The 24,900-nt window shown below is 53.5% G+C and overlaps 1 protein-coding gene across 4 annotated transcripts in view; it reads left to right on the top strand.

Annotated features, from left to right (window-relative positions):
- SYNPO (synaptopodin) overlaps positions 1 to 24,900 on the top strand; it is a 54,900-nt gene that overhangs the window by 9,321 nt on the left and 20,679 nt on the right. The window contains exon 2 of one of the 4 annotated variants that reach the window (XM_072824508.1): positions 8,658 to 9,316. In XM_072824508.1, the coding sequence (XP_072680609.1) occupies positions 8,923 to 9,316 (394 nt within the window). In that variant the 5' untranslated portion in view covers positions 8,658 to 8,922. Of the gene's footprint in view, positions 1 to 8,657; positions 9,317 to 14,594; positions 14,749 to 15,178; positions 15,333 to 24,900 lie in introns of those variants that run through there. The other 3 variants (XM_072824512.1, XM_072824510.1, XM_072824514.1) reach the window with 3 other exon arrangements.

The following is a 24,900-nucleotide window of genomic DNA, read 5'->3' as shown; positions in this document are numbered from 1 at the left end:
GTTGTAGAAAGTCCTCCAGGCATTCTAACATGCAGACAGTAATAAGTAATAAGTTTGGAAACCCCTGTGCTAACCCTTAGGGGTACAAGCTCAGTTAGCCTCACTGCAGCCATGCTGTAGGTATGACTATGGTTCCTACTTTACCAGTGGAAAAATGGAGGCTCACGGAGGTAAAATAACTGGCTCGACTTCAGCGAGCCAGGCAACGGGCATAGTAGGGATTCACTAGCCATGGTCATAAGCAGTGGCGTGCTGATAAATATTTAACAACTGGCTCTCCGGCAGGGGGTGGGGGGGGAGAAACAAAAGCTGGATTTGTAGCATCTGCCCATCTCTACAGTGTAACAAGTCCCACCATGGCCAATTTCGAGCTCTCAGAGTTACGTCACCGAGTGCAGACCTGGGAAGAAAGTCCCACAGTGGGCTGTTGGGTCAGGATGGCAGGCCTCAGCACGCAGCCAGGCCACCCCGCATGGAGGAGAGTCCTATTGAGCGGGAGTTTAGATATGGTTAGTAATTTCCTGACGCTTTAGTCATTAAACTCTTTATCAACTGAAATTTTTGAGAAACCCAATGTATCTTACGGATAAAAAGCAGTCTGTTACTAGTAGAAGCTTATTTTATGAACTTGAATCATAATATGCATTTGTTCAGCCCAGAAGAGCTGTAGGGTTGGGGCGAGGTATTTAGGAGCCTGGTCAGTAGGCAGCGTGAGGAACAGGCTCTATTCAGAGCCAGGGGCCTGGTGCTCCAAGCCCACCTCTGACCCTTACTACCCAAGTGGCCTTGGGCAAGTCCCTGCCCCTGGAGCTTCCATTCTCTTGCTTCTGCAGGAGACTGACCGAGTGCTGGACCCCTGGGGTGTGGTCTTTCCAGGCTGGCCTTGACCCTGCGGGCATCCCCCACTTGACCCCAGACAGCCTTGGCCCTGTATTTATAGCCATGACTTCAGTCTCTCCGATTCTGTCGAAGCTGGTTCCCAGGCCCACATATTTATAAACCCAGCAGGGCAGAAATAGATGTGACGTGCATGGGACTTGGCTGATTTTGTGAGCAGGCTGGATTTGGCGAGTCCGTTTGGAGCAGCTAGAGTCCTCCAGCATCCTGGGTGCAGGGATTCATGGGCAATCCGCGGCAGGAAAGCCACTTGGAGCCCCCAAGCTCAGCCCTGTCATTGTGTGAGCTCCAGGAACAGAGGGCTATGGCCCAGGTCACAGAGAGCATGCAGAGCACCAGCCAGAATGAAGGGTTCTTTGCACTGACCCCCAGGTGGCTAGCTCAGGTCACAGGCACCCTCAAGTCCCGGCTCGTTGTTTTCCTGCTCTGGGGCCCTGGGCAGACTCATGCCCCTGGCCTCCATTCCTCCCTGTCTGTTAAATGGGGAGAGTAGTAGGTACCTGCCTCATAAAGTTATTGTGGAGAATAAACAATATCATATTTGAGAGAATGTATTGATTCAGTGCCTAGTACACAGTCAATATGCAATAAATGGTAGCTTTTGTTCTGGTTATATCCCAATCACCCCTTAACAGAAATAATAATTTTTTCAATAGCTGCATCTTATCAAGTACCTATACATGACCTGGTCTAATCTTCCCAACTATATGACATCAGTATTATTATCCTCAAGTTCACTGTATGGTGTGTGTTTATATTGAGGAGATGGTGTCAATTAAATGAACTTGGAAAAGAATGCTTTCAAAGAGAAAGCATGTTTTTATATCCAGGATTATAAAAATACTCAATCCTGAACAGTAGATGTGTTCATAGTGGAAGATGAAATGAACAAGTGCATAATCAGAATATTAACATAAGAAATAAATCTCCCAGAGGTTTGCAGGGCTTATGTTCCCAAGCTTGCCACCTAATGTTGATTTTATGTATTTGTAATTGCATATGAGAATTTAACACAATTGTGAACTTGAAATACATATGCCATAAAAACACAGGATGGCATCTGTCAAGGTTTTTCATATTAGTATCACTGTTTTTTCTGTCCTAATAATACACAGCAGTCCCTGGTTCCCTTTCCTGCTTAATTATTTTTCCATTGTACTTATCACCATCTGACAGACTTTCTTATTTATTTATCATCCACCCCCCCACACACACACCCTAACTAACATGTGAGCCTCACGTGGGCAGGGCTTTTTTTCTTTTTTGTTCACTGTGTACCACCAGCTTAAAATAGCCAATGGCACATAGCTGGCATTCAGTGAGTACATGTTGAATGAATGAAGGAATAAATGAATGACCGAGTAGCCACTCTACCAAGAAGGCAACTGAAATCCAGTGAGACGATGTGACTGGTGTAGTCATCCAGCTATTGTGAGGCTGAACTGAGGTTCAGCTGACACTCATCTCTCTTGAGTGTGCCCAACTTGGGGAGCTCTTCCCAGCACCTCACTCCTCACCAAGGGATGGTTTCCTGATGCCTCCAGAGCTTCCCCCAGCTTCACATGATGCCCACTTGACACTGGCTCCTTCTGGCCCAGGAAGTGGACAGGGATGGGGGGGGAGGAGAGAAGTAGAGGGAAGGAGGAGGGGTCAGAGCAGGCTGGGCAGCCAGGGCAGTGATGGCTGGAGGCTGAGGCAGGGAGGAAGGAGGCCAGGATTGGTCAGTCTGTCCCGCAGCCCTGGAGGGAGGGGTCAGTAATGTGTGGACACGCTTGCATATCCCTCTGGAACTGACTTCACTCACTGGAAAATGCCAGGACAGGGCAACTCCAGGGAGGATTCAGGGATAGTTTCGTTTCTTTTCTTTTTTTTTTTAAATGTTATTTATTTATTTGACACAGAGAGAGTACAAGTAGGGGGAGCTGCAACAGGAGAGGGAGAAGCAGGCTCTCTGCTGAGCCGGGAGCCCCATATGGATCTCCATCCCAGGACTCTGGGATCATGACCTGACCGACTGAGCCACTCAGGCATCCCGGGAATACTTTCAGTCTTGGCTGCTTCTACCCCCACCAACCATTCTGCCCAAAGCCTTTTGCAGCTGGGGAGACTGAGGCCCACTGTAAGGAAGTGACTCTTCTGAGAACATGTAGCAAGATAATCGTGAATTCTGGGCTTCCTCATATTCACCTGTTCTAGAGGTTGGAGGGACTTGAGATTCCTCCTTTGGAACCATAAGGAAGAAACCCCCCACCTTGGCTCCCATCGCCTCCTTGGAAGAGAAGCACTAAGGCAGGAATATACTCTCAGCTCAGGCTCTTGAGAACAATAGAAGCTCTCTTCCCAGTGACAGGGGGAACTCAGCTCTGAGCAGGCCAGACACCAGCCCCCACCCCACTGATGCTGAGGTGCTGTCAGGGTATGGGGAATCAGGGGTGGGGTGGGCAGATGTATCCTGAACCATCTGGACCAGTTCTGACTTACATCCTTTCTCCACAGGAACTCCATTTTTGCCACTAGGCTATGTATGCAGTTTATGCCTCACTCTGCACTCATTATTCCACTTGATGAATATTTATTGAGTGACTACTATGTGCCAGGCAATGTACCAGGAGTTGGAGATAATCTCCCTTTCTCCTTTCCAAACTTCTTTCCTCCCATCCTTCCTTCTCATTCATTCATTCATTCATTCATCAACTAGTTACACTATTGAGGCAGTATAGCCTTGTGGATAATAGTGCTATTTGGAGCTACACTGTCAGGATATGAACCCTGACTCAGCCACTTACTAGCTGTGTGAGCTTGGCAAGTCACGTAAGCCCGACTTCCCTATCTGTAAAATGGGATAATAATAGCACCTTCCTTGTAGGGTTGTGATGAGGATCAAATGAGTTACTGCACGCTAAGTGTCTGGAACAGCACCTGACATAGTAAACACTTCATAAACATCAGTTATTATCATTGTTATTGTTATTATGTGCCTGGCACTGTGCCAGATGTTGAGGAAATTGCTCCAAAATGTTCCTCTGGAGAGATCCTTGCACGCCAGCTCTTGACATAGCCTCCCACCTTCTCCTTCCAGCCCCACCCCCAAGAACTGAGCCTTGCAGCGGCTCCCCTAGTCCCATAGGGCTGCCCTCTGCATCACCTCTTGAGCCAGAGGAGGGAGTCCAGGTAACTGAAGCCTGCCATGATTTTGTCTTCCAGCCTTACCTCACTGTGCCCTACCACACAGGGCCAGGCCTCAGCCTATACAGGCCCATGTGTTTCTCTCGATTCATCCCCAAATGCTCCTGCCTTCTTGCCTCCACTGGGACTTGTTGGATGGAGTACCTTCCATCCCTCAGAATGCCAAGCACATCCTGTCAAGGTTCTTCAAATCCAACTGAAGCGTCATCATCCCCAGGAAGCCCTCCTTCCTTCCCCTCACCCGAGGATCATGAGATCTGCCTTTGAATCTGCATTTCCCTTTGTTTGCAATTGTTTTTGTTTTATTCTGTGAGGAATGGGGAGCCATGGAGGGTCCTTGAGCAAATAAACAATACATTTAAAGCTGCACTTTAGAAGAATGGAGTAGACCCTGTAGAAAGAGACCGCAGGTGGGGAGGCCAGGTATGGAGTCTTCTGGGGGCAAAAAGGCATTCAGAGGAATGAGGGTCTAGTCTTTCTGGACTGCTTCTCCTCTCTCTGCCCTCTTTAGCTCCCCACTGTAGAATCAGATCCTGTGATTTCCCCAATATGACTCACTAAGTCAGTGGGAGAGTCAAAACCGGGACCCCATGCCCTGACCCCTGCAATGCACCTACTTAAGCTCTATCCTCACCACCCCTCAGTCCCTCTACCTTCCCCTGCAGCCACAAAGCAGGCTGTGGATGGGGAATCAGGGGAGGCCAGACTGAGCTGTACACTCACCTGGCTACACATTCATCCCCAGAGCCCAGCAGGTGAGCGACATACAACAGTGCCCCCTCATTCCCTGCAGGGTGAAGGAATGAGCCTGTGCTTTTCAATTAATCCCTATAACAACACTTTGAAGTGGGCCCTATTTTAACGCATTTTGCAGCTGGGAAAGCTGAAGCTCAGAAATATGAAAAGATTTGCCAAGGGTCAGGCAGCCACGGAATGATAGAGTCAGAATTTGAACCCAGATCTGATTCCAAAGCCAGTGTCCTTCCCCCATCACAAAGGAACAGCAGAAGGAACATGAGGCTCCCAAGGCCATGTTTCCTGCGGCCCACCCAAAGGAGGTCCAGGCAGGCCCTCGAACTGCATGGATAGGGACTCAGAGAGCGTCTGACACTCAGCTCAGCTCCAGGCCCTGTTTGGACTCCTGGAGGTCAAAGGAGGGAGGAGGGAAAGCTGACCCCTTAGGGCTTAGCTGGAAGCAGGTGCCTAGGATACTGGGTCCTAGTGCCAGGCTTGCATCTGACTTGCTGGACAACCTGGACAAGCAGTCCCTGGCTCTGGGCTCAGAGCTGCCCTCTCTGAAAAGAGGACAACAGGTTTGTGCCTTCTGTGTCAGCTGTTCCGGCCGAGGTTCTGTGCCCTTGGAGGCTGCGGCCAGATAAGGGATGTGGATTTGGGGGAACCAGAATTAGAGGGCCCCCCCCTCCTGTTTCTGCAGAGGTCCACTGGCTCTCTCCTGCCCACACTGGAGATGTGCTCACACAGGCAGGCCCCCTGTGGGGGTTTCCAGAGTTAGTCTGCAGCCATCGAGAGCAGAGGTTGAGAGCACAGAGCCCAGCGGCTGGACTCACCTCCTGCTCTACCCCTCAGCACTGGGGCACCTCTGGATTTGAAATTTACCTCGGCTTGCCTCAGCTTCCTCATCGGTAGGCAGCACTCACACACCTGCTGCCCAGGAGTGTTGGGTAAAAGGCTTGGCCGTGCACTAGCAGATGCTCAGTAAGGGGCAGCTATCATTCCTCTTGAGGGTCCTGATCACCTTACCTCTGCCCTGGGCTCCTGAGCTCAGTGGGTGTTCCAGGGCTCAGACCGCAAGGGGCCTGCCCAGGCCCCCCAGCTGGGTTGTGAGTCCTCCCTCCTCCGGAGGGAGACTTGCATTGGAGTGCTCCTGCCAACCCCTCCCTCCTGGCTTGGCAGCGTGAAGACAGAGCCGGCCAAAAATATTTGTGTGGGTGGCGGAAAGTTAACTCTTCCGCCTCTCTCTTCTTTCCTGGAAACCGTGGCCACCGTCAAATACAGCAAAACAGAGGCAGAGATAGAGTGAGGCGAGGCCCCTGTCGGGTGTCAGAGGGAGCCCTGCCCCCCCACGCCCACTCCTGCCTGTTGCCATCTGGCTCTGTGATGGTGTGGGTGGTGGCAGTGGTTGTTGGTGGTGGGTGGTGGGGAGGGAGGCTCCAAGGCCTTAGAATCATGGCATCCTGCAATGCCAGGGTTGGATGGACCCTCCAGCATCATCTGGCTCAACCCCACCATTGTGCCTTTGGGCAAACAGACTCAAGAGTACAGAAGGCACCTGTCCAAGGTCACATGGCTAGTGAGGTCTTTTCAGAATTCTGGTGGCTCTTCATGAGAGTTTAAGATTCTGTGACACTCTGGTGTGGAAATCTGGCAGCAGCTGGTGAGTGAGAAAAAGCACAGGGAGGAGAGAGGCCCCGGAGCCATCTCCTCAGTGTCTCTGTCTCCACCATCACGGTCAAGGTGTCAGAGCTGGGTTCAGGCAGAAGTCATTTTGTCTGTCTGAGCCTCAATTTCCTCACTTCTGAAATGGGATAACAACAGTACCTCTCTCAAAGGGTTGTCGTGAAGATCTATTTCAACAACTTAAGTGAATAAGCCAGTATGGAACAGGTGTTCAGGACTGAGAGTGCCCGTCGTTCTTCTCTGGGCAGAAGGTTGGCTTCTTTGTGCTCATTTCACTGCCACTGAGGCTGCTGTAACAGGTGCCTTTTATCTCTCTGATCCCAACGCTTGTTTGCCTCTCTCTGGTTGGCACTGATTTGCCCCAGGGCCTGGGAAGGCACTTCACTTTCCTCTTGCCTACCACACACTCCTGGCACAGCTCCAACCAGAAGCCAATGCCTTGACCCAGCTTGCTGCGGTGAGGGGGTGGGGGTGCTTGACCCCACCTGGGGGCGGAGGAGTGACCTTCTGGTCAACCACCACAGCAGGTGAGGTCAGTATAAGCCCGGAGGTCACTAGTGTCCACAGACTTTCACACTGTGGATTTTCACTATCCATGGCCAGCCAGTGTGTGTGTGTATGTTTGTGTGTGTGTTTTATGTGTGTGTTGGCGGGGGGGGGGGGGGGTTATCTCTCCCCATTTCCCAATAGGATAAGTGAGATTCAGAGAGTGCATACTTGCCAGAGTTACGCAGCTAAGCGGTGGCCTTATCTGTGAACCAAGATCTATAAATCCCAGGGTTTCCTCCCAGTGTAAATGGCCACTGGCCCTGTCTTAAACTCTATCGGCCCATCCTGGGGCATCTTGTCCACCTCCACCCTGTGGCCCCACCCATGATTTTCAAGCCTTTGTCTCCAGCCAGGAGCTCTCCCTTGCTTTCCAGGCTCCCTGTGTGGAGCTGACCACACTCCTCTCCCTTGGAAGCCCCAAATCAAACTCATCTCCTTGTTCCTCTGGACACCTGCTCCTTCCCATGTACTCCTGATCTCTATTCACAAAATCACCCTGTCACCAGAGCGACAAACCTGGCTGCAGCCTAGACTCCTCCCTCTTCCTCCACACCCACTCTCCATCTGCCTCCCAGCCCAGCCAGTTCTTCCGCCCCACTTCCCCTCCCACGCATCCCCTCTCCGCATCCCGCACACCCTATGGGAAGCCTCGTCCCCTCTCTCCGAAATTCTCATCATTGTTAACGTTTATAAATAATCATACTGTTATTATTGTGGTCCTTGTTATCATTCACAGCTCCCCCCACCAGATTTTAAGACTTCACCAGCCAGAGTACCCATAGCTTCTTCATCCCCATTGTATGCCCAATAGCTTTTATGGTGTTTGCCAAGCAATAAAAGCTCAAGACATTTTTGTGTAATAAAGGAAGAGCCAATGTGTATCAAATTACATCTCAGAAACCCTACGGAGTCCTCTGCATGCATTTTCTCACTTAATCCTCCATGCAACACCACACTGGAGATGTTACAGTTCCTATTTTACAGATGGGGAAACTGAGATTCAGAGAGGCCATGTGACTTGCTGCCAGCTTCACAGGTGGCAGAGCTGGGGTTCTAGCTTAAAGCCTTGGCACAAAAGCACACAGCTGTGCCGTTCCCCTTGGTTCACATCCTCCTGGCAAGGAGTTTGGGGGGGAGGCGTCCTTGACCCCAGTGTTGTGTCCTCCACCCCATTGTTTCTGTGATTCCTGTAGTGTATGTACCTTTGCTGGCATATGAGAGAATTCTTTCTAGGCGGTGCCCAGTTAAGTATTTTTAAATAACTAGATGTTTATTTAATGTGTATTGGGGGGAAACGACTTAGCACAACATACTTGTGGTTTTCCTGCAATTATTGCTTAAGATAAGTCTGAAGTAACAGGAGTAAGTTATTTAAAGTTGATTTATGGAAAAATATTAAGCAAATAGTGCGTCAGGTGGCATAAGGATATGGTGAAAATTTGCGATGTCAAATGGCTGAAGATTGGGGCTTTCCCATGAGCATGTGAGACCTGTACCCCAAACCCTAGCCAGTTCTCAGGGCCACCTCAAGGTGAGCAAGTCTCAGAAATCCAGCCCAGGACACCCAGCAGACTGTCTCATGTGCTGTTTCATTTCTCCCTGTGCAGGTAGATCATCGTAAAGGAGGGCCTCACAGACCAGACACGGGTTGAGAGAAGGGCTTGGGGGCTTGGGGTCTGCCACCCCACCCAGCCCAGGAGGGCCCCACAGTCGGACCTTGCCCCAGCTCTGTGACTTGGCTGAGGAAGACAAAGCTGCAGAGAGCCAGAGGAGACCCCAAGAGGAGCAAAGACCCGGTGCTCACACACACAGGTGGCCGGCCAGGCCCCTCCAGGCCCTGGCTTCTCTGCATCACTAAGGAGAGGCAGCACCATGCTGGGTCCCCACCTCCCACCTCCACCCCATGGACTCAACGAAGACAGGCCTACCCCCTTCCGGATCCCTGATGGGAGCTACAGGTGTCTGGCCCTGGAAGCTGAGGAGAGCAGCAGTGAGGAGGGCCTGCAGGGAGAGTCAGGGCTCATGAATTTGCAGGAGGACAGGGTGGCCAACAGGAACAGGGACAAATCTGCCTGCAGAGCCACCCAAGGGGCACCAGAGCTGCCCAATGCCCTGGGCACCCAGCGACCTGCCTGCTCCAGGGAAGCACGAGAGGGGCCCCAGCGAGATAGCAGGGCCAGCCAGGACTGGGACGCAGCGAAGGCTCAGCAGGCGATGACAGCCAGCCTCAGCCCCCGCACTGGGCCCAGGGTCGCCCAGAAACCAGGTAAGTTCACATCCGTTTTCTGGACTGCCAGAGCCCATTGGGGACCCCCCGGGGCTCCTGACCATACTTCCCCATGATGCATAACAGTCCCCCACAGTCCCACGGACACGCCCCAATTAGCAGCCGTGGGGGGCGAGGCAGGGGAGGCCGGAGTTACGTGCAGTTCCAGCTGCACCGCATCTATGCCCACTCTTTTCTCTGCCAAAGAGGGCAAGTGAGAAGTACGCGAGAGAAAGCCCTGCTATCACGCTTGGTTAAACAGAAGTCCGTCTCTCACTCTTGTCTGCCCTTAATCATTCATGGCAACAAATGGCCTCGGTCCCAGGCAATGACAGGGCAGGGGTGCCTCACTGAACCTGCGGAGTGGCGGCTACTTGAGGGTGCTGGACATCGAGGGTACTGGATATAGCGCCGGGCAGAGCAGATGAGGTTGCTGCCCTCGTGGAGTTTTCAGGGTACAGACTGAATGAAGCCTTTGATCCCATCTGACCTCCTAATTTTACAGATGGAAAAACTGAGGCCCAGAGTGAGGAAGAGACTGCTCCGAGTCTCTTGGCCCATGGGCGGCTGAGTTGGGGCCACATTCCTCACCCAGGCCTCAGTTTCTTATCTGTTCGGGATGACAGGGGCAGCATCTGTATCACCTGGGCTGCAGCGAGGACCCAAGGATGGTGTATAGGGAAGAGCTCAGGGTGCCCGCCTGGCAGGAAAGCCAGGAGGGAGGGAAAGAGGAGGAATGAAGGAAGGGAGGGAGGAAGGAAAGGAGGGAGATCATCCCCCCCAACCCCACCCCGCAGGCTCAGGAGACAGCAGAGCAGAGCAGGACAGGGAAACCCACACTGAATCACCTCCATTGCCCGGGCCCATGGAAACGCTGAAGTGGGTCCAGATGGGGAGGACGTGAGCCCAGCCATGCTCGCTGAGGCAGGAGCCGCCGCCAGCAGATGCTGGGGGCACAGGGCGTGTGGGGGACACAGGCCTGGGAGGGCTAATGCGTCAGGAAACTGGAAGAACACCTCGTGTCTCTGCCGCCCTGGCTGCCATCCCCCGGCCCCCCCACCCACTCTCTCCTCTGAAATAATTCTCACCGGGCTCTGACCACCCCCCACGGCAGGCAGCAACCACCCCCCACCCCGCCCCACTCCCCCACACTCGGGTCACACAGGGAGCTGGGTGGGATCCAGCAGCTGCCTTCAACGCATGAAGGGCCCGGAGAAGGAGGACCCCAAGAGGGCCCAGCAGCCTTGAACTTGAGATGGGCCCTCACACCAGAGTCAGCCCACACTCGGGTCCCGAAAGCCAGGAAGCCCCAGGGCCCACTCCCTTCCCTCTTATAGACCCTGGCTGAGGGTCAGGAGCCGTGGGTGCCGGTCCCAGAGCTGAGAGCAACCGGCCAAACCCCAGCAAATTGCTTTCCCTTGGTGAGATTCCGTTTCATCATTCATGAAAATAAAATTAAAATAGGAGCCCTCTCTACCTCATAGAGCTATTGTGAGGGTGCGATGATCTTAGATCGGGGTAGTGTTCTGGAAATTTTAGAGTGATCATGTGGCGGACATTAATAATTATTAAAACAATCATCACTGACTCAACAGTATGAAAGCTGTTATTCCTTAAGCCCTTCTGTGCCAAACCCACGGTGCTAGGAGCTTTACGTATGTCATTTCACTTAACCTCACAGCAATGTCCATACTATGATTATTTCTGTTATACGGATGAGAAGATTGAGGTCCAAAGAATATAAGTGACTTGTCTAAGACTCCTGACTAGTAAGCTGCTCACTCACTCAAAAGACCAGCCATGGTCTTTTGAACATGGGGCTTTGTTCTAAGCCACCACCGTATTCTGGATTTACAAGGGGAGAGTTCTGTCTGTGACCTCCTGCAGTGGAAGAGACCACGGGTGAAGGGAGGAGAGGGGCCCCTTGAATGAATCATGTTGGCTCCTCACATAGAGCTAGGTCATTTCTCGTCCATCTCACTACATAGCCTTTCGAGGCTCCACATTCCACAGAGACCTCAGTCCCTTGCCCCAAGTCACACAGTCAGTGCTGGAATCGAGACTATGATCACATTCTTCGTCCTGACAATCCGGTTCATTTCTTCCTTTAACGTCCAGCCAGATGGTCTCCAGTTCCATCCTGGACATTTCTAGGGACGGATGGGGCGGGAGTGACCTTAGGAGGATGTCTCTGGGAAGTCTTCCTGGAGGTGGAGGCAGGTAGGAAGCTGGATCTTGTAGGAGAGTAGAAATCCGGGTGGTCTTGGGTCAGAGCCCACACTGGCCTTTCTGCTCCCTCGGGAAAGGGAGGGGCCAGAGTCCTTTCTCTGCCTGGAGATCCGGAGGGAAGAAGCCTGTGGAGTTGCCAGGTTATTAGTGGATTAGGGCTTCCTTTTAAAGCTTCCTCTGAGTACCGCCAAAGGATTATAAGCATCTTCAGACAATTACACCCGTCCTTCCACAATTATATCTGCTTCTCTTGAGTGCCCCCTGGCAGTTTTAAGTATGGGTCATGGCATTTTCTGCCTTGGGCACCCACCACCTGGGGTGGGCAGGTGCTGGTGCCATCTCTCTATAGCCTGAGTACCAGCCAAGCAGGGCAGAGTAGGGTCCTTGGCAGGCTGGGGTCCTTGGTTGGAGGGGCAAGGGGTGCAGAGAGATGAGGTGGGCAGCAGCCTGCAGCTCCAGTGTCCTGCCATCAGGAGAGAATATATACGGGCAGCCAAGTGTTGGGTAGGGCACATGATTGGGCTAGGGGTAGTTGGTCCAGAGCTCACCAACAGAGCCCTGAACCTGAGATTATTGTGGAGATAATCTTGTGGAGACTCTAAAGCCCAGAGGTGGCAGGCAGATGGCAAGCAGCCTGTCCAAGGTCACACAGTATGTTGGTGCAAAGCTAGAGTTGGAGCTTGGGGCTTTTGCACCTCAGTTCAGCTGCCACACATGCTATCCTAATTATCTTGTACGGGTTTCTACATTTCATCCTCTAAACAACCCTATGAAGTTCATACTGTTCTTAGCCCTGCTTCACAGATGAGGAAACTAAGGCACAATGAGTTTAAGTGACTTGTTCACCATCTCAGGCCTGTGGGTGGAGGAGCAGAGATTTGAACCCCAGGAGGTCCGGGCCCAGGCTTTCAACCACCTTCTGTGCTGCCTTGTCTCCATGGAAACTAGGCAGCAGGCTGTGTTCTTCCACCCACCTAGGGCTGGAAAAAGGTTGTTCAAGCTCTGGAGGATGGGAAGGGGGGGTAATTCTGCTAAGCCATATCCCTCCACCCCAATACACTTAAGGAGACTTGGGATCCACTGCTGATCCAGCCCCTCCCGCATCTGTGGCTTTGGGAGAGAGGGTAGACAGAGCAGGAGGCTGGGCAGGATGCCAGCCACACTGCTTCTCACTTCCACACTCCACAGTGACCAGAATAGGAGGGCAATGGTGTGGGGAGCAAGGTTCACGTACACCTCACATGTGCACTCACACACACGCTTGCACTCCCCCCAGATGGGTGCACATATGCGTACATGTTCTTATGCAAACACTCACGTGTACATAATCACATATCTGCACACACGTGCACACTGTGCATGCCCTCAGACATCTACATGTCCATGCATGGGATATGCACTAGTAGCCACACACACACCTGGCACTCATTCATGCCTACGTTTCACATGTGGACACATGTATCAGATTTGCATACATAGCTACATCCCACCTGCACGCATATTCCCTTCCTTAGATACAGGTTAAAAGCATGTTCTTTTCTCCATTTTCTTTTGCTCACATACTTACACTTCAAAATCTCTCCTGCACGCACACATTCTCTCCTACAGGCATATCCACTCTTGCACACCCACTGTCACACACCTACGTACAGACTGAAGCACTTTCTCTGTCCTCTTCCCCATCTCTTTCTCTTTCATACCCACCCACACAGTAATTCTAGCTTCTCTCCTCCCTCTCTCTCTCCTTCTCTCTCTCTCTCACCCACACAGTTTATTTCCTGGTTTCCCACAGGCTGGGCGATAGCCACTTTTCTAGCACATGTACTCCTAAGGCAGGCAGTACCTTACCTGGTGCCAATCCCCAGGACCCCCTCCATGTTTCCCACCTCCCCAGGTGACAGTCCCAGCACAAGAGCAGCCAGAGGGTCAGAGGGATTCTCTGCAGACCCTGAGGCCAACCAGAGGGATGGGAGCGGCCAGGGAGAGTTTGTCCCTCTGTCACCTGACCTCCTGCACTCTGAGCCCACCCACTGGGGACAGGGGATGTCCCAAACCCAGGCCACCTGCAGTTCTGTGTTTCACAGGACCTCTGGTTTGGTGGGCTCACATCAGCACACTTCTAACTTCCTCTAGCAGAAATCTAAACACAGAACCTTGATATGAAAGTGGAACCACCCTGGTTGAAGGGGTGGAGTACTTGGAACCCGGGGAAACTTTGGTGAAAACCCAGGCCAACATTTTTCCAAGTGTAGTTTTGTTTCAAAACTGGTGGGAGTGTGAAGGGTGCTTGTTATCAGTACTGTTTCCAAGCCCACCGCCTCCTCACCACTGGGAGGGTGTGTTAGAATGTGGGCATCTCGACTTCTAACAGCATCCCCACTTGACTCTGATGCACACTGACCACTGCCATGGGGCTCTGCTGAGCTCCATCTAAATGGCGTTAGGTTCACTGAAAAGATGTGGAACTGAAACCCAAGAGCCGCACAACATCCCTGCCGGGCTCTGCTACCCACCAGTTAAATCAGGGGAGGGTCCCAGGCCAGCAGGGAAGCTGCAACCTTCCTCAGTCCCCATTTGTCCGGGTCCTACCAAGGTAGACAGTTATTCTAGTCACCGGGGCTGTAAAGGGGGAGGGAAGATGGGTCTAAGGGGTACCGCATCTGGATCTGAAAGGGAAGGGGCTGCGGAGGGGAGGGTGATGTCAGTTATGGGGACGGAATCACAAGGATTTAAAAGAAGAGGGGTCGGAGGGACAGAGAAAAGCTGGGGAGACAGAAAGAAGTGAGTGAAATGAAAGCAGAAGGATTTGGGGACCGACCTGGAGATACAAAAGAGGAGGAAACAGACACGACGAGGCAGAAGGGTGCGGCGCAGGGGAGGAAAGCGGGAGCGAAGGGGGCCCGCCGGGATCCCGGGCCGAGCCCGCGGGGGAGGGAGTCGCCCCGGGGGGGGGGGGCGGGGCGGGGCGGCGGGCGGGGCGGGGCGGCGCTAGGGCCCCGGGGAGCGGGCGGCAGGAGCGCGGCTCGCCCTCCCGCCCAGCGCTCCCGGCTCCCGGCCCCGGCCCGGTCCCGCGCAGCCCGCTAGGAGGTGGCGGCGGCGGCGGCGCGGAGGGGCGCCCGGGGCGGAGCGGGGGCGGCGGGGGTCGCGGGGCGGGGCGCCCGGACGGACGCGGCCAGGTGAGCCCGGGACCGCGCGCGGCCGAGGTGAGTGGGGGGCGCTGGCGGGGCAGGGGTGCGGGCGCCCGGCGAGCCTCGCCCCTGCCCACCTGCGCTGTTCCCCGCGCCGCCCGGGGGCAGGTGGCGCATCTGGGCTCCGGTCCCCGCGCGCAGGGTGACCTTGGCCGAGTCCCTGCGCCCCCGTGGGCCTCAGTTTCCCCATCTGTACCGTGGCGGGGGGCGGAGGTGCTGGAGAAATCCGGAGTCCGTGGAGCAGCCCCGACGCGGGGAAGCGGCTTCCCGGGGCTGCGCGGGGGCCCGGGCCTCCAGCCCCAGCCCGCAAGCCCATGGGTGGGCACGGGGGGGGGGGTGCTGCGGCCCTGGCCGGCCGGGAGCGGCGGGCTGGGCTCGGCCGGGCTGACCGACAGGGGGGCCGCGGGGCAGCGGAGCGCCGGGTGCTGGCCTCGGGTCCCCCTCCCGCGGGCGGGGCCGGGACGCGGGGACCACTGGCCGAGCCCCCGCCCCCGGGGAAGTCGGGGTCCTGCCTGAGCCCCCGGGGGCAGAGGAGTCACTGTCCCAAGGGCTCTACAGCACATTCTCACGACACCCGGACCACTACCCGGTTTGCCCAGGTGAGAGGCCGTGGAGGTGAAGTGAGTGGAGGGTGGGGCGCCCCCCCCCCCCATCCCTACGCTGCTGCTGCTGCTGCTGCTGCTGCTGCTGCTGAGGAGTCAGGAGCTCCAACCAGACTCTGACCCTCTTTGAGGACTCTGGGGAAAGGGTCTCCCTTGCTCCCTATCCCACCCCAAGTTATGGGCTGACTCTGGATTGGGATAGGGAACCCTCTGTTCCCCGTCTGGGCTGTCTACAAAGAACAAGAGTGAGCAGGGAAGCACCAGACACCCCATTTCCCACCCTCTCCTGGGTGACAAGTGGCACTGGAATCAACCAACTCGCTGTGGGATCTGGAGGCAAGCCCTGTCCTCTCTGGCTCCCAGTGAGAGGGTGGGCAGAGTGACCCCTGAGGGGACAGCTGCATGGGAGACTGCAGTGACCGGGCGGGCAGTCCCAGGGTGCCCCACCCCTGCCCTGATGCACGGTGTAGGATGAGATTAGATGCTGAGCAGAGGAACTAGGGTATGCTGGGATAAGGGACTGGAAGTCTTGCTGGTGCCTGTCAGCCTGTCACCACCCCCCTATCCTGTGTTGGGGGACAGAGCCACATACAAAGCACTGTATTACCCCAAGCAGTGGACTGGGAAAATGCCATTTGAAGTGGGGTCCCCTGCCTCTGTCTCTGTGAGAGAACTTGGTTTGTTTTTTTTCTCCTCTCTGTCCTTAGTTTCCCCATCTAGACAACAAGGGGGGATGGACTAGAATCACTCAGAGTTTGATATTCAGAGAACTTCTCAAAAGCAAGATTTTTGCTGCTGTGCTGCCCTGGCTCCCATTTTTTTCAGAGTGGCCCTCACTTTGCAGGCAGTGGGCTAGCTCCCCCCATCTCCCAAACTAGCACCTAAATTAAGTCGTGGGTGGAATCAGCATTTAATGGTTAAAATAAGGCTTTTAACCCCTTCCCTCTCTTGTTGGCTATTGCCCTTCCCCTAAAGTGAGAAAAAGGACAAAACCCCGTGGCACCCAGGTGCCTGTTTCCCAGCTGATCCCTAACCTCTTTCCATCAGCGTTCTGTTCCATCTCCCCATACTAGAGCTGGGGAGACTGAGGCTGGGGAGGGGATGAGATCTGACCAGGATAGTGCTGTGAGTAGAAGGCAGCGGAGCCCCCTTTCCTTGGAACAGAGGAGCTCCTTGATAAGGGAGGGAGCAAGTGGCAGAGGTGCATCCGGAGAGATGAGAGAAGCATGGGAGGAGCCTTCTTTATCTACATGTCCTTTCCCCGCTGATTGTGCCCTATCTTCACGGTTGGCACATGAGCCTACTTTACAGCTCTAGGGGTGGACCGGGCAGGGGTCAGCACTCTCCCACCACCTGCCAGCGCCCCCATGCCAAGGGGTTGTACACACCTGCAGGTCTAGGGGCCTGGCCTGGGAGGCACCTCTTCCTTCAGGGCAGCTCCCAGGCTTCCAGACATGAGCTCATCAGAGCTGCTGATGCCAGGAAGGGAGGGACCAAGGGGGGAAGCAGGCAGGGCTGCACAGCTCAGGGCACTGCAGGCCCCAGGGAAGTGGAAGGGCGCCTCCATTGTGGAGGATTTGTAGGCTCTAGCCCTCATCGTTGTTTGGAGGCAGAGACAAGATAGGCTAGCAGAGGGTCAACGGGGGTGGGTGTGGGGATGGTCAAGTGCCCTGGGCTGCAGGGCAGGGACCTGTGTGTTAAGCCTATCTCTGTGGCTTGCTTGCTGTGTGATCCCTTGCTCTTTATGGACCTCAGTGTCCCTGGCTAGTGACAGGATGGGTGGGTCCTTAGGTGCTAGGGTTACAATAGTGAACAAAACAGGTGGGTTCCTGCCCTCAGGGAGCTTGCATTTTGATTGGAGAGGTAGATAAGAAAAAGGGTGGCAAAAATAAACAAGATATTTCCAGATAGATTAAAAAGGTATGTATTTAAATAATAAATAAATAAATAAATAAATAAATAAATAAATAAATAAATAAAATGTATATAAAAGCCTTGCTGCTAAGATGGAGAACAATCTGGAGGGGCTACTTTGTATTGGTGGCTGGGGAAGGCCTCTCTCACTCCATTGGAGTGGAGACCTGAATGTTATTTGAAGGGGTGATCATGGCTGGCTTCATGGAGGAGGCATGTCCAGAACTCAGGTCCAGAAGAATGGGAGGGATTCGGCTGTGAGGAAGGGTGTTTCAAAGGACAATAAATAGTTTAAAATAGGAGTTAGGGTGGGGTTATGGGTGGGGGTGGCCATTGGCATAGGTTCTGAAAATGCCTTCGTCCCTCACGGCTACAGGCTGCAAACCCAAAGGAGCCCCAGGCCTGTGATCCAGTCAGAGGAGTGGCTGGGCTCTGCTGAGTTAGGCCTGTGTGTGTGTGAGCTCATAGTCCTTTGTGAACTGTCCCTGGACACTGGGTCTCAGTCGCTACCCAGTGTGGCCAGAGGAGGAATCAATGTGGGGACAGCCTCCAGGCCCTGTAATTCCAGAGGCTTACAAAAGCCCTCTCTCTCCAGAATGAAATCTTTACCAACTGGCCACTGCCTGAAATTCCACCATCCTAGCTTCATCTTTTCCACTCGGTGAGGCGGTGTAGTATAGGACTGTGGCAACCTTCCCCTCCCCGGCCCAGCCTCCCAGGGCCGTGGCAGGTGAAGCAAAACTCAGTCTCCTCCTGTGGGACCTGCTTCCTGTATGGCCAACACTCGGATTCTGTGGCTGGACCCCTGGGTTCTCCTCCTGGCTAGCCGGGAGATCTGAAGCAGATTATATAACCTCTCTGGACTTGTGTTTCCTCCTCTATAAATAGAAATAATAATAAACCCTATCTTTACTGTTGTTTTGAAATCAAATGACGATACATGCTAAAAAAGATAACTATCACTTATTAGATAATATTGTCCTGTTTTGATCTCTGTTAAAATGGCAAGCCTTTGAGAAAGTGGACCCTAGCTCAAGACTCACAGCTCAGTATAAGTTACTTTTTGATGTTTGGCCAGGAGCAGGTTTTGAAGGCAGGAGGATGGGCACAGCATAGTAGAGAGGAGCCTGGACCGCACGTTAGGAACAAATACCTGAACTTTCAGTCTTAGCTAAGTAACTGGTGGTCTTGGACAAATCCTTTGTTTCCTCTGGGGTTTGGGTCCTGGTTCGGAGTTGCGATGAAATGGGGTAGGAAGGATGTGAGGGGATCGTGGCAGTGAAAGAGCTCAGTGAACACCAAAGACACGAGGCCAGCAGGAGGCGCTGGGAAGGGGCAGGCTGGAGGAGCCCCACAGACAGGAGAGTAGGCTGACCTGAGACTCACATATCCAACCTTCTGGAATAATATCTCTTGGAGACTAAAAGTGTTCAATAGATAAATACCAAAGTTCTTGGGAAAAAAGTCAGTATTTATGGTTATTTACTACGTGCCAAGGATATCCTAAGTTCTTTACCTGTCAACAACTCCCCGAAGTAGGTGCTATTATTAGCAACATTTTATATGGGAACCTGAGGCACAGAGAGGTTAAGTGAGCTTTCCAAGGCCACACAGCTGGTAAGTGGCCACATTCAAACCCAGGCAGTTTGGCTCCAAAGCGTGTAAGCTTGACTTCTGTGCGATCTCTCCTACTTTAGATGGCTCGGAGAGCCCAGGCCACCTGCTTAAGAACACACAGCATTCCTCTTCAGTCCTTCTTATCTCTGTTCCTCAGGTCCTGGAAAGAGGAACCCAAGGTCTGGGGACTGGGGCTCTAAGGATGGCCCTTGAGCCAGCTCAGCCTTTTTTCTCCCCACCCCGCCCCCTCCCCTGGGAGTAGGTCAGGGAGGATCAAGTGTACCCTGGAAGTGCTGTGGGCACAGAGACTGCCAGGGCGTGGCGAGTGGGTGTGATTAGTGTCATGGAGCCTGAGAGGATCCCAAGAGCTTGAGTTGTAATGAACTCCTGTGGAGTCTGGCATGCCTCCCCTCACTGTACAGAGGGGAGAAACTGAGGTCAGAGGGTCCGGGGAGCAGCCCAAGGTCACACAGGTTGGAGCTGCTCCTCGCCAGTCCCCCTGTCCTGCCTCCTGGGATGCTTAGTACTTGTGGGCTCCATGAGGCCTTGGGACTTGGGGACCCTCCCCCTGATCCCCAAGGTGGCTCTGGTCTCAGCCAGGACATGATCCCTGATACCCGGCCCTTTGGGGGAGGGTACATGAAGTTGAGGGGAGGGTGCTGATTAAAAAATAGACTGTCACGCGCATGGGGAACAAGCATGCCACCACCCAGCGGGTGCCAGTTGGCTCCCCCAGGCCCAGCTGCTAGGCCCCACTCAGGGCTCCCGCAGGGGGCTCCACCCACCCCACCCTGGCACTGGGCCTGAGGCTGAATGCTCTCCCTCCTCCACCCCTGCCCAGCCTCCAGGCAGATGGCGCTCTCACTGAGCCTGGGTGGGCCTGCAGCTCAGTCGTAGGCTTTAAGCTGTGCCAGTGGGCTCTGGAGTCACCTCACACTGGCTGTGTGGCCTTGAGCGAGGCTCCTTCCCTCTCCGGGCCTCAAACACGCCATTGGTAGCCAAAAATGCTACCAATGAAAGCTCTTTACGGCTTCCAAAGTCTTTGCCAGATTCCATCGCTCATTTCAACACAACAGAGGGTGCTAGAGACCCACATCGGAGAGTTACGTGCCCTGCGAAGCCCACTCGGCTGGAAAGTAACAGAGCAGAGGACTGGAGCCAGAGAATCTTGCAAACCCCAGTCCCGTACACCTTCTCCAGGGTGAGCAGGGCCAGAAACCACAGAGCTGGGAAGCTTTGCGGTAGTGATGTGAGCCACGTTTTTATCCATTTATTCCTTCATTCAATCAACAAATATTTACTGAGCCCCAGCCGTGGCCTCCGCACAGAGGCAAGGACAGAGCAGAGAAATGACAGCCAAGGTCCCTGTTCTTCAGGGCTGCTTACCATTGCCGCAGATTGGCGCTTAAGAAAATATGATGGAATTACAGATCTAATGAAAGTTTGGAGGAGAGGCAGAGGAATGTGACCTCCAAGGGCAGGCAGCCCTCCCTGAGACCCATAAACAGACTTGAAGGGTGAGAAGTGTCAGAAAAGGACAACCCAGGGGGTAAGGAAGAAAGCATTCTAGGCAAAAGCAGCAGCCGATGCCAAGGCCCTGGGGTGAGGAGGTGCCTGGGCCCAGTCTGAGCACTTGAAGGAGGGCCAGCATGGCTGGAGTGTAGGGCAGTAAGACACTCTGGGGGGAGCTGCAGCGGGGGCAGTGGGGCTGGTCATGCAGGGCCTGGAGCCTGGCAAGGGGTTTGAGGCCCATCCTGGGAAGGAGGAGAGGCTCCCAGGGCTGCTCTGGGAGGTTGGTCTTGCCTTATCTCTTCTGTGCCTTGGATCTGTACCCTGAGGGAGCTGCTATGGGGTCCTTCCACACTCCCCTAGCCACCAGATCTTGTTTGCAGTGTAATGGCCACCTGATGCATTATGCCTTCCAGGAGGTTCTGGTGGTCCATCCGGCCTCAAATGCAGGTTGGTGAGGGCACATTCTTAGCTCTTCACTCAGCTGAGTGCCTCTGTTCAGGATAATTCTTATTTCCTTCTATTCCTGGGAGAGCCTGTGGACCCAAGGAGCTTTGGCTGGTGGCCTCCCCCTGGACTGACTGCCACGGCCTGTCACTGCTGCCTGCCCCCTGTCCCCTGTCCCACTCCAAGCACCACCACGAAACTGCAGAGCCCCTCAGGGCCAAACTCTAGGAGAAATGGGGGGGGCCTGTGTTCGGAGCCCGAGTCCGCCGTATGCTCTTGGGCACATCCCTTCTCTCTGGGCCTCGGCTTCTCCATCTGTATTGCAGGGAAACACTCTAGCTTTCTGTGCTCTGTGTGCGGGCCCTCCCCGACGCAATATCAGCATTGCCCTGAAGCTTCTTAAAAACGCAGACTACCACCTCCCCCCTCCTGAATCTGAATCTGCATTTTAATAACATCCCTGAGCAATTACGTTAAGTGTACATTAGAGTTTGAGAGGGACTGTTCTAGGTCGTCACTTTTAAACATTTTCTTAAATTAAAAGCTATAGAATCTTCTTCTCTCTCTGAAGTTTCCCATATGAAACACATAAGAGGGGAACCACCCACTCTATATTTATTCCTTGTATGAATAAGGAGGGCGAGGCGTGTAGAGGGCGGGGGTTGAGGCCGAGCGTATTAGGCTGGGCATCAGAAGGGAGGAGGAAAAGATAACAGGAAGAGGGTGGGGGCTGGGGTTCCCCATCTTCTCAGGCTTCTTCTTCATCCCTGGAGAACTCCTGACCAGGTGCCTCTAAGAGCCTTTTCAGCTCTGCCATCCAGGGTCCTTTCTTTCCCAGGTTTGGAAAGATGGGCTTGGGGGGAGGGTACTTGACCATCCACAGCCTAGCAACCTTGTCCCCATCTTGGTGTCCTGTTCTCTTCCCTGTGGAATTCCTGAAAGGGTAGCCGGTGCTATTCTTAGCGTGACAGGATAGTGAGGAGAGAACATGCTAGTGCATTATTTATGCCTCTGAGTCAACAAGATTACATTCAGAGCCCCAAGAACACCACCCTCCCCGATGGCCATCATTGTCACTGCCTTGGCAGATGGGGGAGGGGGACGCTTCCCATGACCCATAACGCTTCCCTTCTGGCCCTGACCATTCCTGCTCAGAGCCTCACCCCCTAAACTGGGAAATGGGTCATGAAATAGAATGGTAAGCTAGCACTAGGACAGAGTTGCTTTGGAGATACCGGTTCATTTCTGCATTCATTCAGCCCATGTTTATTGAGCACATAGTACACGGGGTAGGTGTGGGTACGCTGGTGAAGGAGATGAATCCCTGCCCTCCAGGAGCTCCCACTTGGAGCCTGTGAGTTCATGGTGCTGTGACCTCACAGGAGCGTCTGTGCCAGGCCTGATGTTGGGTGCTTGGCACCTACGAGACCTAGTTTTCATAATCACGCTGCAGGGTAGGGATGAGGAGACCCCTTACAAAAGGGGAAGCTGGGCATGTATAAGACGCGCTCAAGGTAGGGATCTGCTCAGCTGGCGTTTGAACTCAGGTTGACTAGAACAGAAGGACCACTTCGGATCAAATAGTAGCATGTAATGTTAGGAATTTGGGGGCGCCCCTGCACTGCCCACTGAGAGGGACCCTATTATGGCTAGAAAGAACTTAACTGTTTGTGGTTGTCCTGTTCTCGGTGAACCCTGAGTTATGGGAGAAGTCACACGTGTCCAGAGTCTTTGTAAAGCTGGAGTGGATGACAGGTATGCTGTGGGCCAGAAGTCAGAACCATTTGGGATGAGGCGATAAGGCCCCCGGGCAGCACATGTCATGAAGCTGAGCTGAGGTCTCTGGTTGGCTCTGGCTGCTGAAGACCTGCATTCTGGGAGATCCTGGCCAGGCCCCTTGGTCTTTCTCTGCTTCAGTTGTAAAATAGTGTGGCAATCCCTGCTCTGCTCCTGTCTCTGATGGATACAAAGGTGCTGGTAAAACTTTTATAAGTGCGCATAGCCAAGGGATGTAAATAAACATATTTTCTTAAGTGCATTTTTGGTGAACAGTATGGAGTCTACTATGCACCAAACTATGTTCCAGCACTTGCCCCTAAGTTAATGGGAACACATTTAGAAATTCATGTGCTCTAAAGTCCAGTGGGCCCCCAACTTGGTTGCACTTCAGAACCCCTCAGGGGGACTGTTAAAGTGGATAATCTGTGGTCTGGGTCTGGGGTGGAGCCCAGGAATGTGCATTTGGGACATACTTCCTGAGGGATCCTGGAGCACCTGCAGCTTTCTGATCTGGGCCAGAGACAGGATGGGACTTGCTCAAGGCCTCACGATGAGTTGGGGACCAAACTGAAACTAAAAGCCAGTTCCTCCCGCCCCCTTCTGGCCTGGCTCTTTCCTCCTACTCTTCAGCTCTCCACCCACCCTCCACCCCCACCTGCAGCAACCTAAAGGGATGAAGCCTGGAAGGAGGATTGTGACATCCAGTGATGCTGCTGGCAGCTGGTAACATTTACAGTGCCGTGCTGGGCATTTTACATGGCTTTTCCATTTAATTGCAGTAGAAAAGGGGACATTCTCCACAGGGACACAACCCACTGGCGCATTTGAGGATCAGGCTATAGATTTTAATGTATCCCTAGAAAGAGGAAGCCATGACTGAGGGGCAGAGGGTGCTGGAGAAGCGAATTTGAAGTCATGCCGGGAGTGCACTTAACATTCCACGGTAGCATGTGCCCTCCAGGCGAGGGTTGGCTGGTAGCTCAGTGACCTGGAGACAGGGCAGGCTGGTGGGAGAGAAGTGCACATGCCTTCCCACAAGGTGGGCGTACGCGTGCTGCATGTGCATTGGTGCCAGTGGGCCACCCGAGACCCTGTATGTCACGCTTGCATGCCTGCAGGTACACAGTGCATACACATTCACGTGTGTGGGGTCTGCACACATGATGCTCCGTAGTGCAGGTGTGAAGCAAGCAGAACTTTTCTGTGTTGGTGTACGTGCAGAGGAGGAGGTGCTGCTGCTGCAGGCTGGGCTCTCACCAGCATTAAGAAGCTATTGAGGATGTGTGTATGTTGTCGGGTGTGTATGTGTGTGCACGCCCACATGTGTGCGTATACATGCGTGCACAAATGGCTGCAATGCACGGGATCCCTAAGATCCTGAAGGGCAGCGGTAGAAGGGCCATTAGAGAACTTGGTTCCTTCATCCGTGTCCCACCTCCACATCATGTGCCCCATCCCCAGGCCTGCCAGGTACGAGGCTGCCTCAGGACCTTCACACAGCTGTTCCCTCTGCCTGGTCTCTCTTCCTAGACATGCACGGGCCTCACTCCCTCACCTTCTTCACCTATTTACTCAGGTGTGACTTCTCAGAGACTTTGATTACTGTGTTTACCTTTGCAGACCACCCCCCACACCCCATGCAGTCAGTATATGTCCTGTCCCTGTTTCATCTCTTTTCTATGACATTTACCTTCTGGCCTGCTGGTATAGTTACTCATCTATTTATTATCTTGCTCCCCTGCCAGAATGCAAGCAGGGATCTTTGTTACTCGGTCATGGCTGTGAACAGGCCTGGCTCTTGGTTGGTGTGCAACAAATATCGGGTAAATGAAGGAGTCCGTGCACCACCTATACTTATTTCCTGTCTAACTTTCACTACCGAAATATCTACTTTTACCTCTCCTTAAGCAGTAATATGCCTTTCACAGGTTTGATGTGTTCATCATACTCCTTTGCAAGTACACATGTGAAATTCACCTATTAGGATTTTGGGTATCAGGGTATCACTTAGATCCTTGGGCTTCCACTGGAGGTTTGGGGGCACCATACTCTAGGAATCACTGCTCTGGTCCAGTCCCTTCTTTGAACACACGGACAAACTGAAGCCCAAAGAGGGTCAGGAACTGGTCCAATGTTTCACCCAAATTGTGACAGGACAGGTACTGGGTTCAAATCTCTTGGCCTCTAGTCTTTGGTTCTTGCAGTTTGAGGGACCAGGGATGGGCGGGGCTGGGTGATCCAACTTCTACTCTGGCAGCAGACTCCTCCTTCTGGAGGGGAGCCAGACAGGCCTGGTAAT

This window comes from Canis lupus, chromosome 4, assembly GCF_048164855.1.
Source record: "Canis lupus baileyi chromosome 4, mCanLup2.hap1, whole genome shotgun sequence".
Classification (NCBI taxonomy): Eukaryota; Metazoa; Chordata; class Mammalia; order Carnivora; family Canidae; genus Canis; species Canis lupus.
The sequence above is the reverse complement of the archived record's forward strand: the minus strand, read 5'-3'. Positions and strand labels throughout refer to the sequence as shown.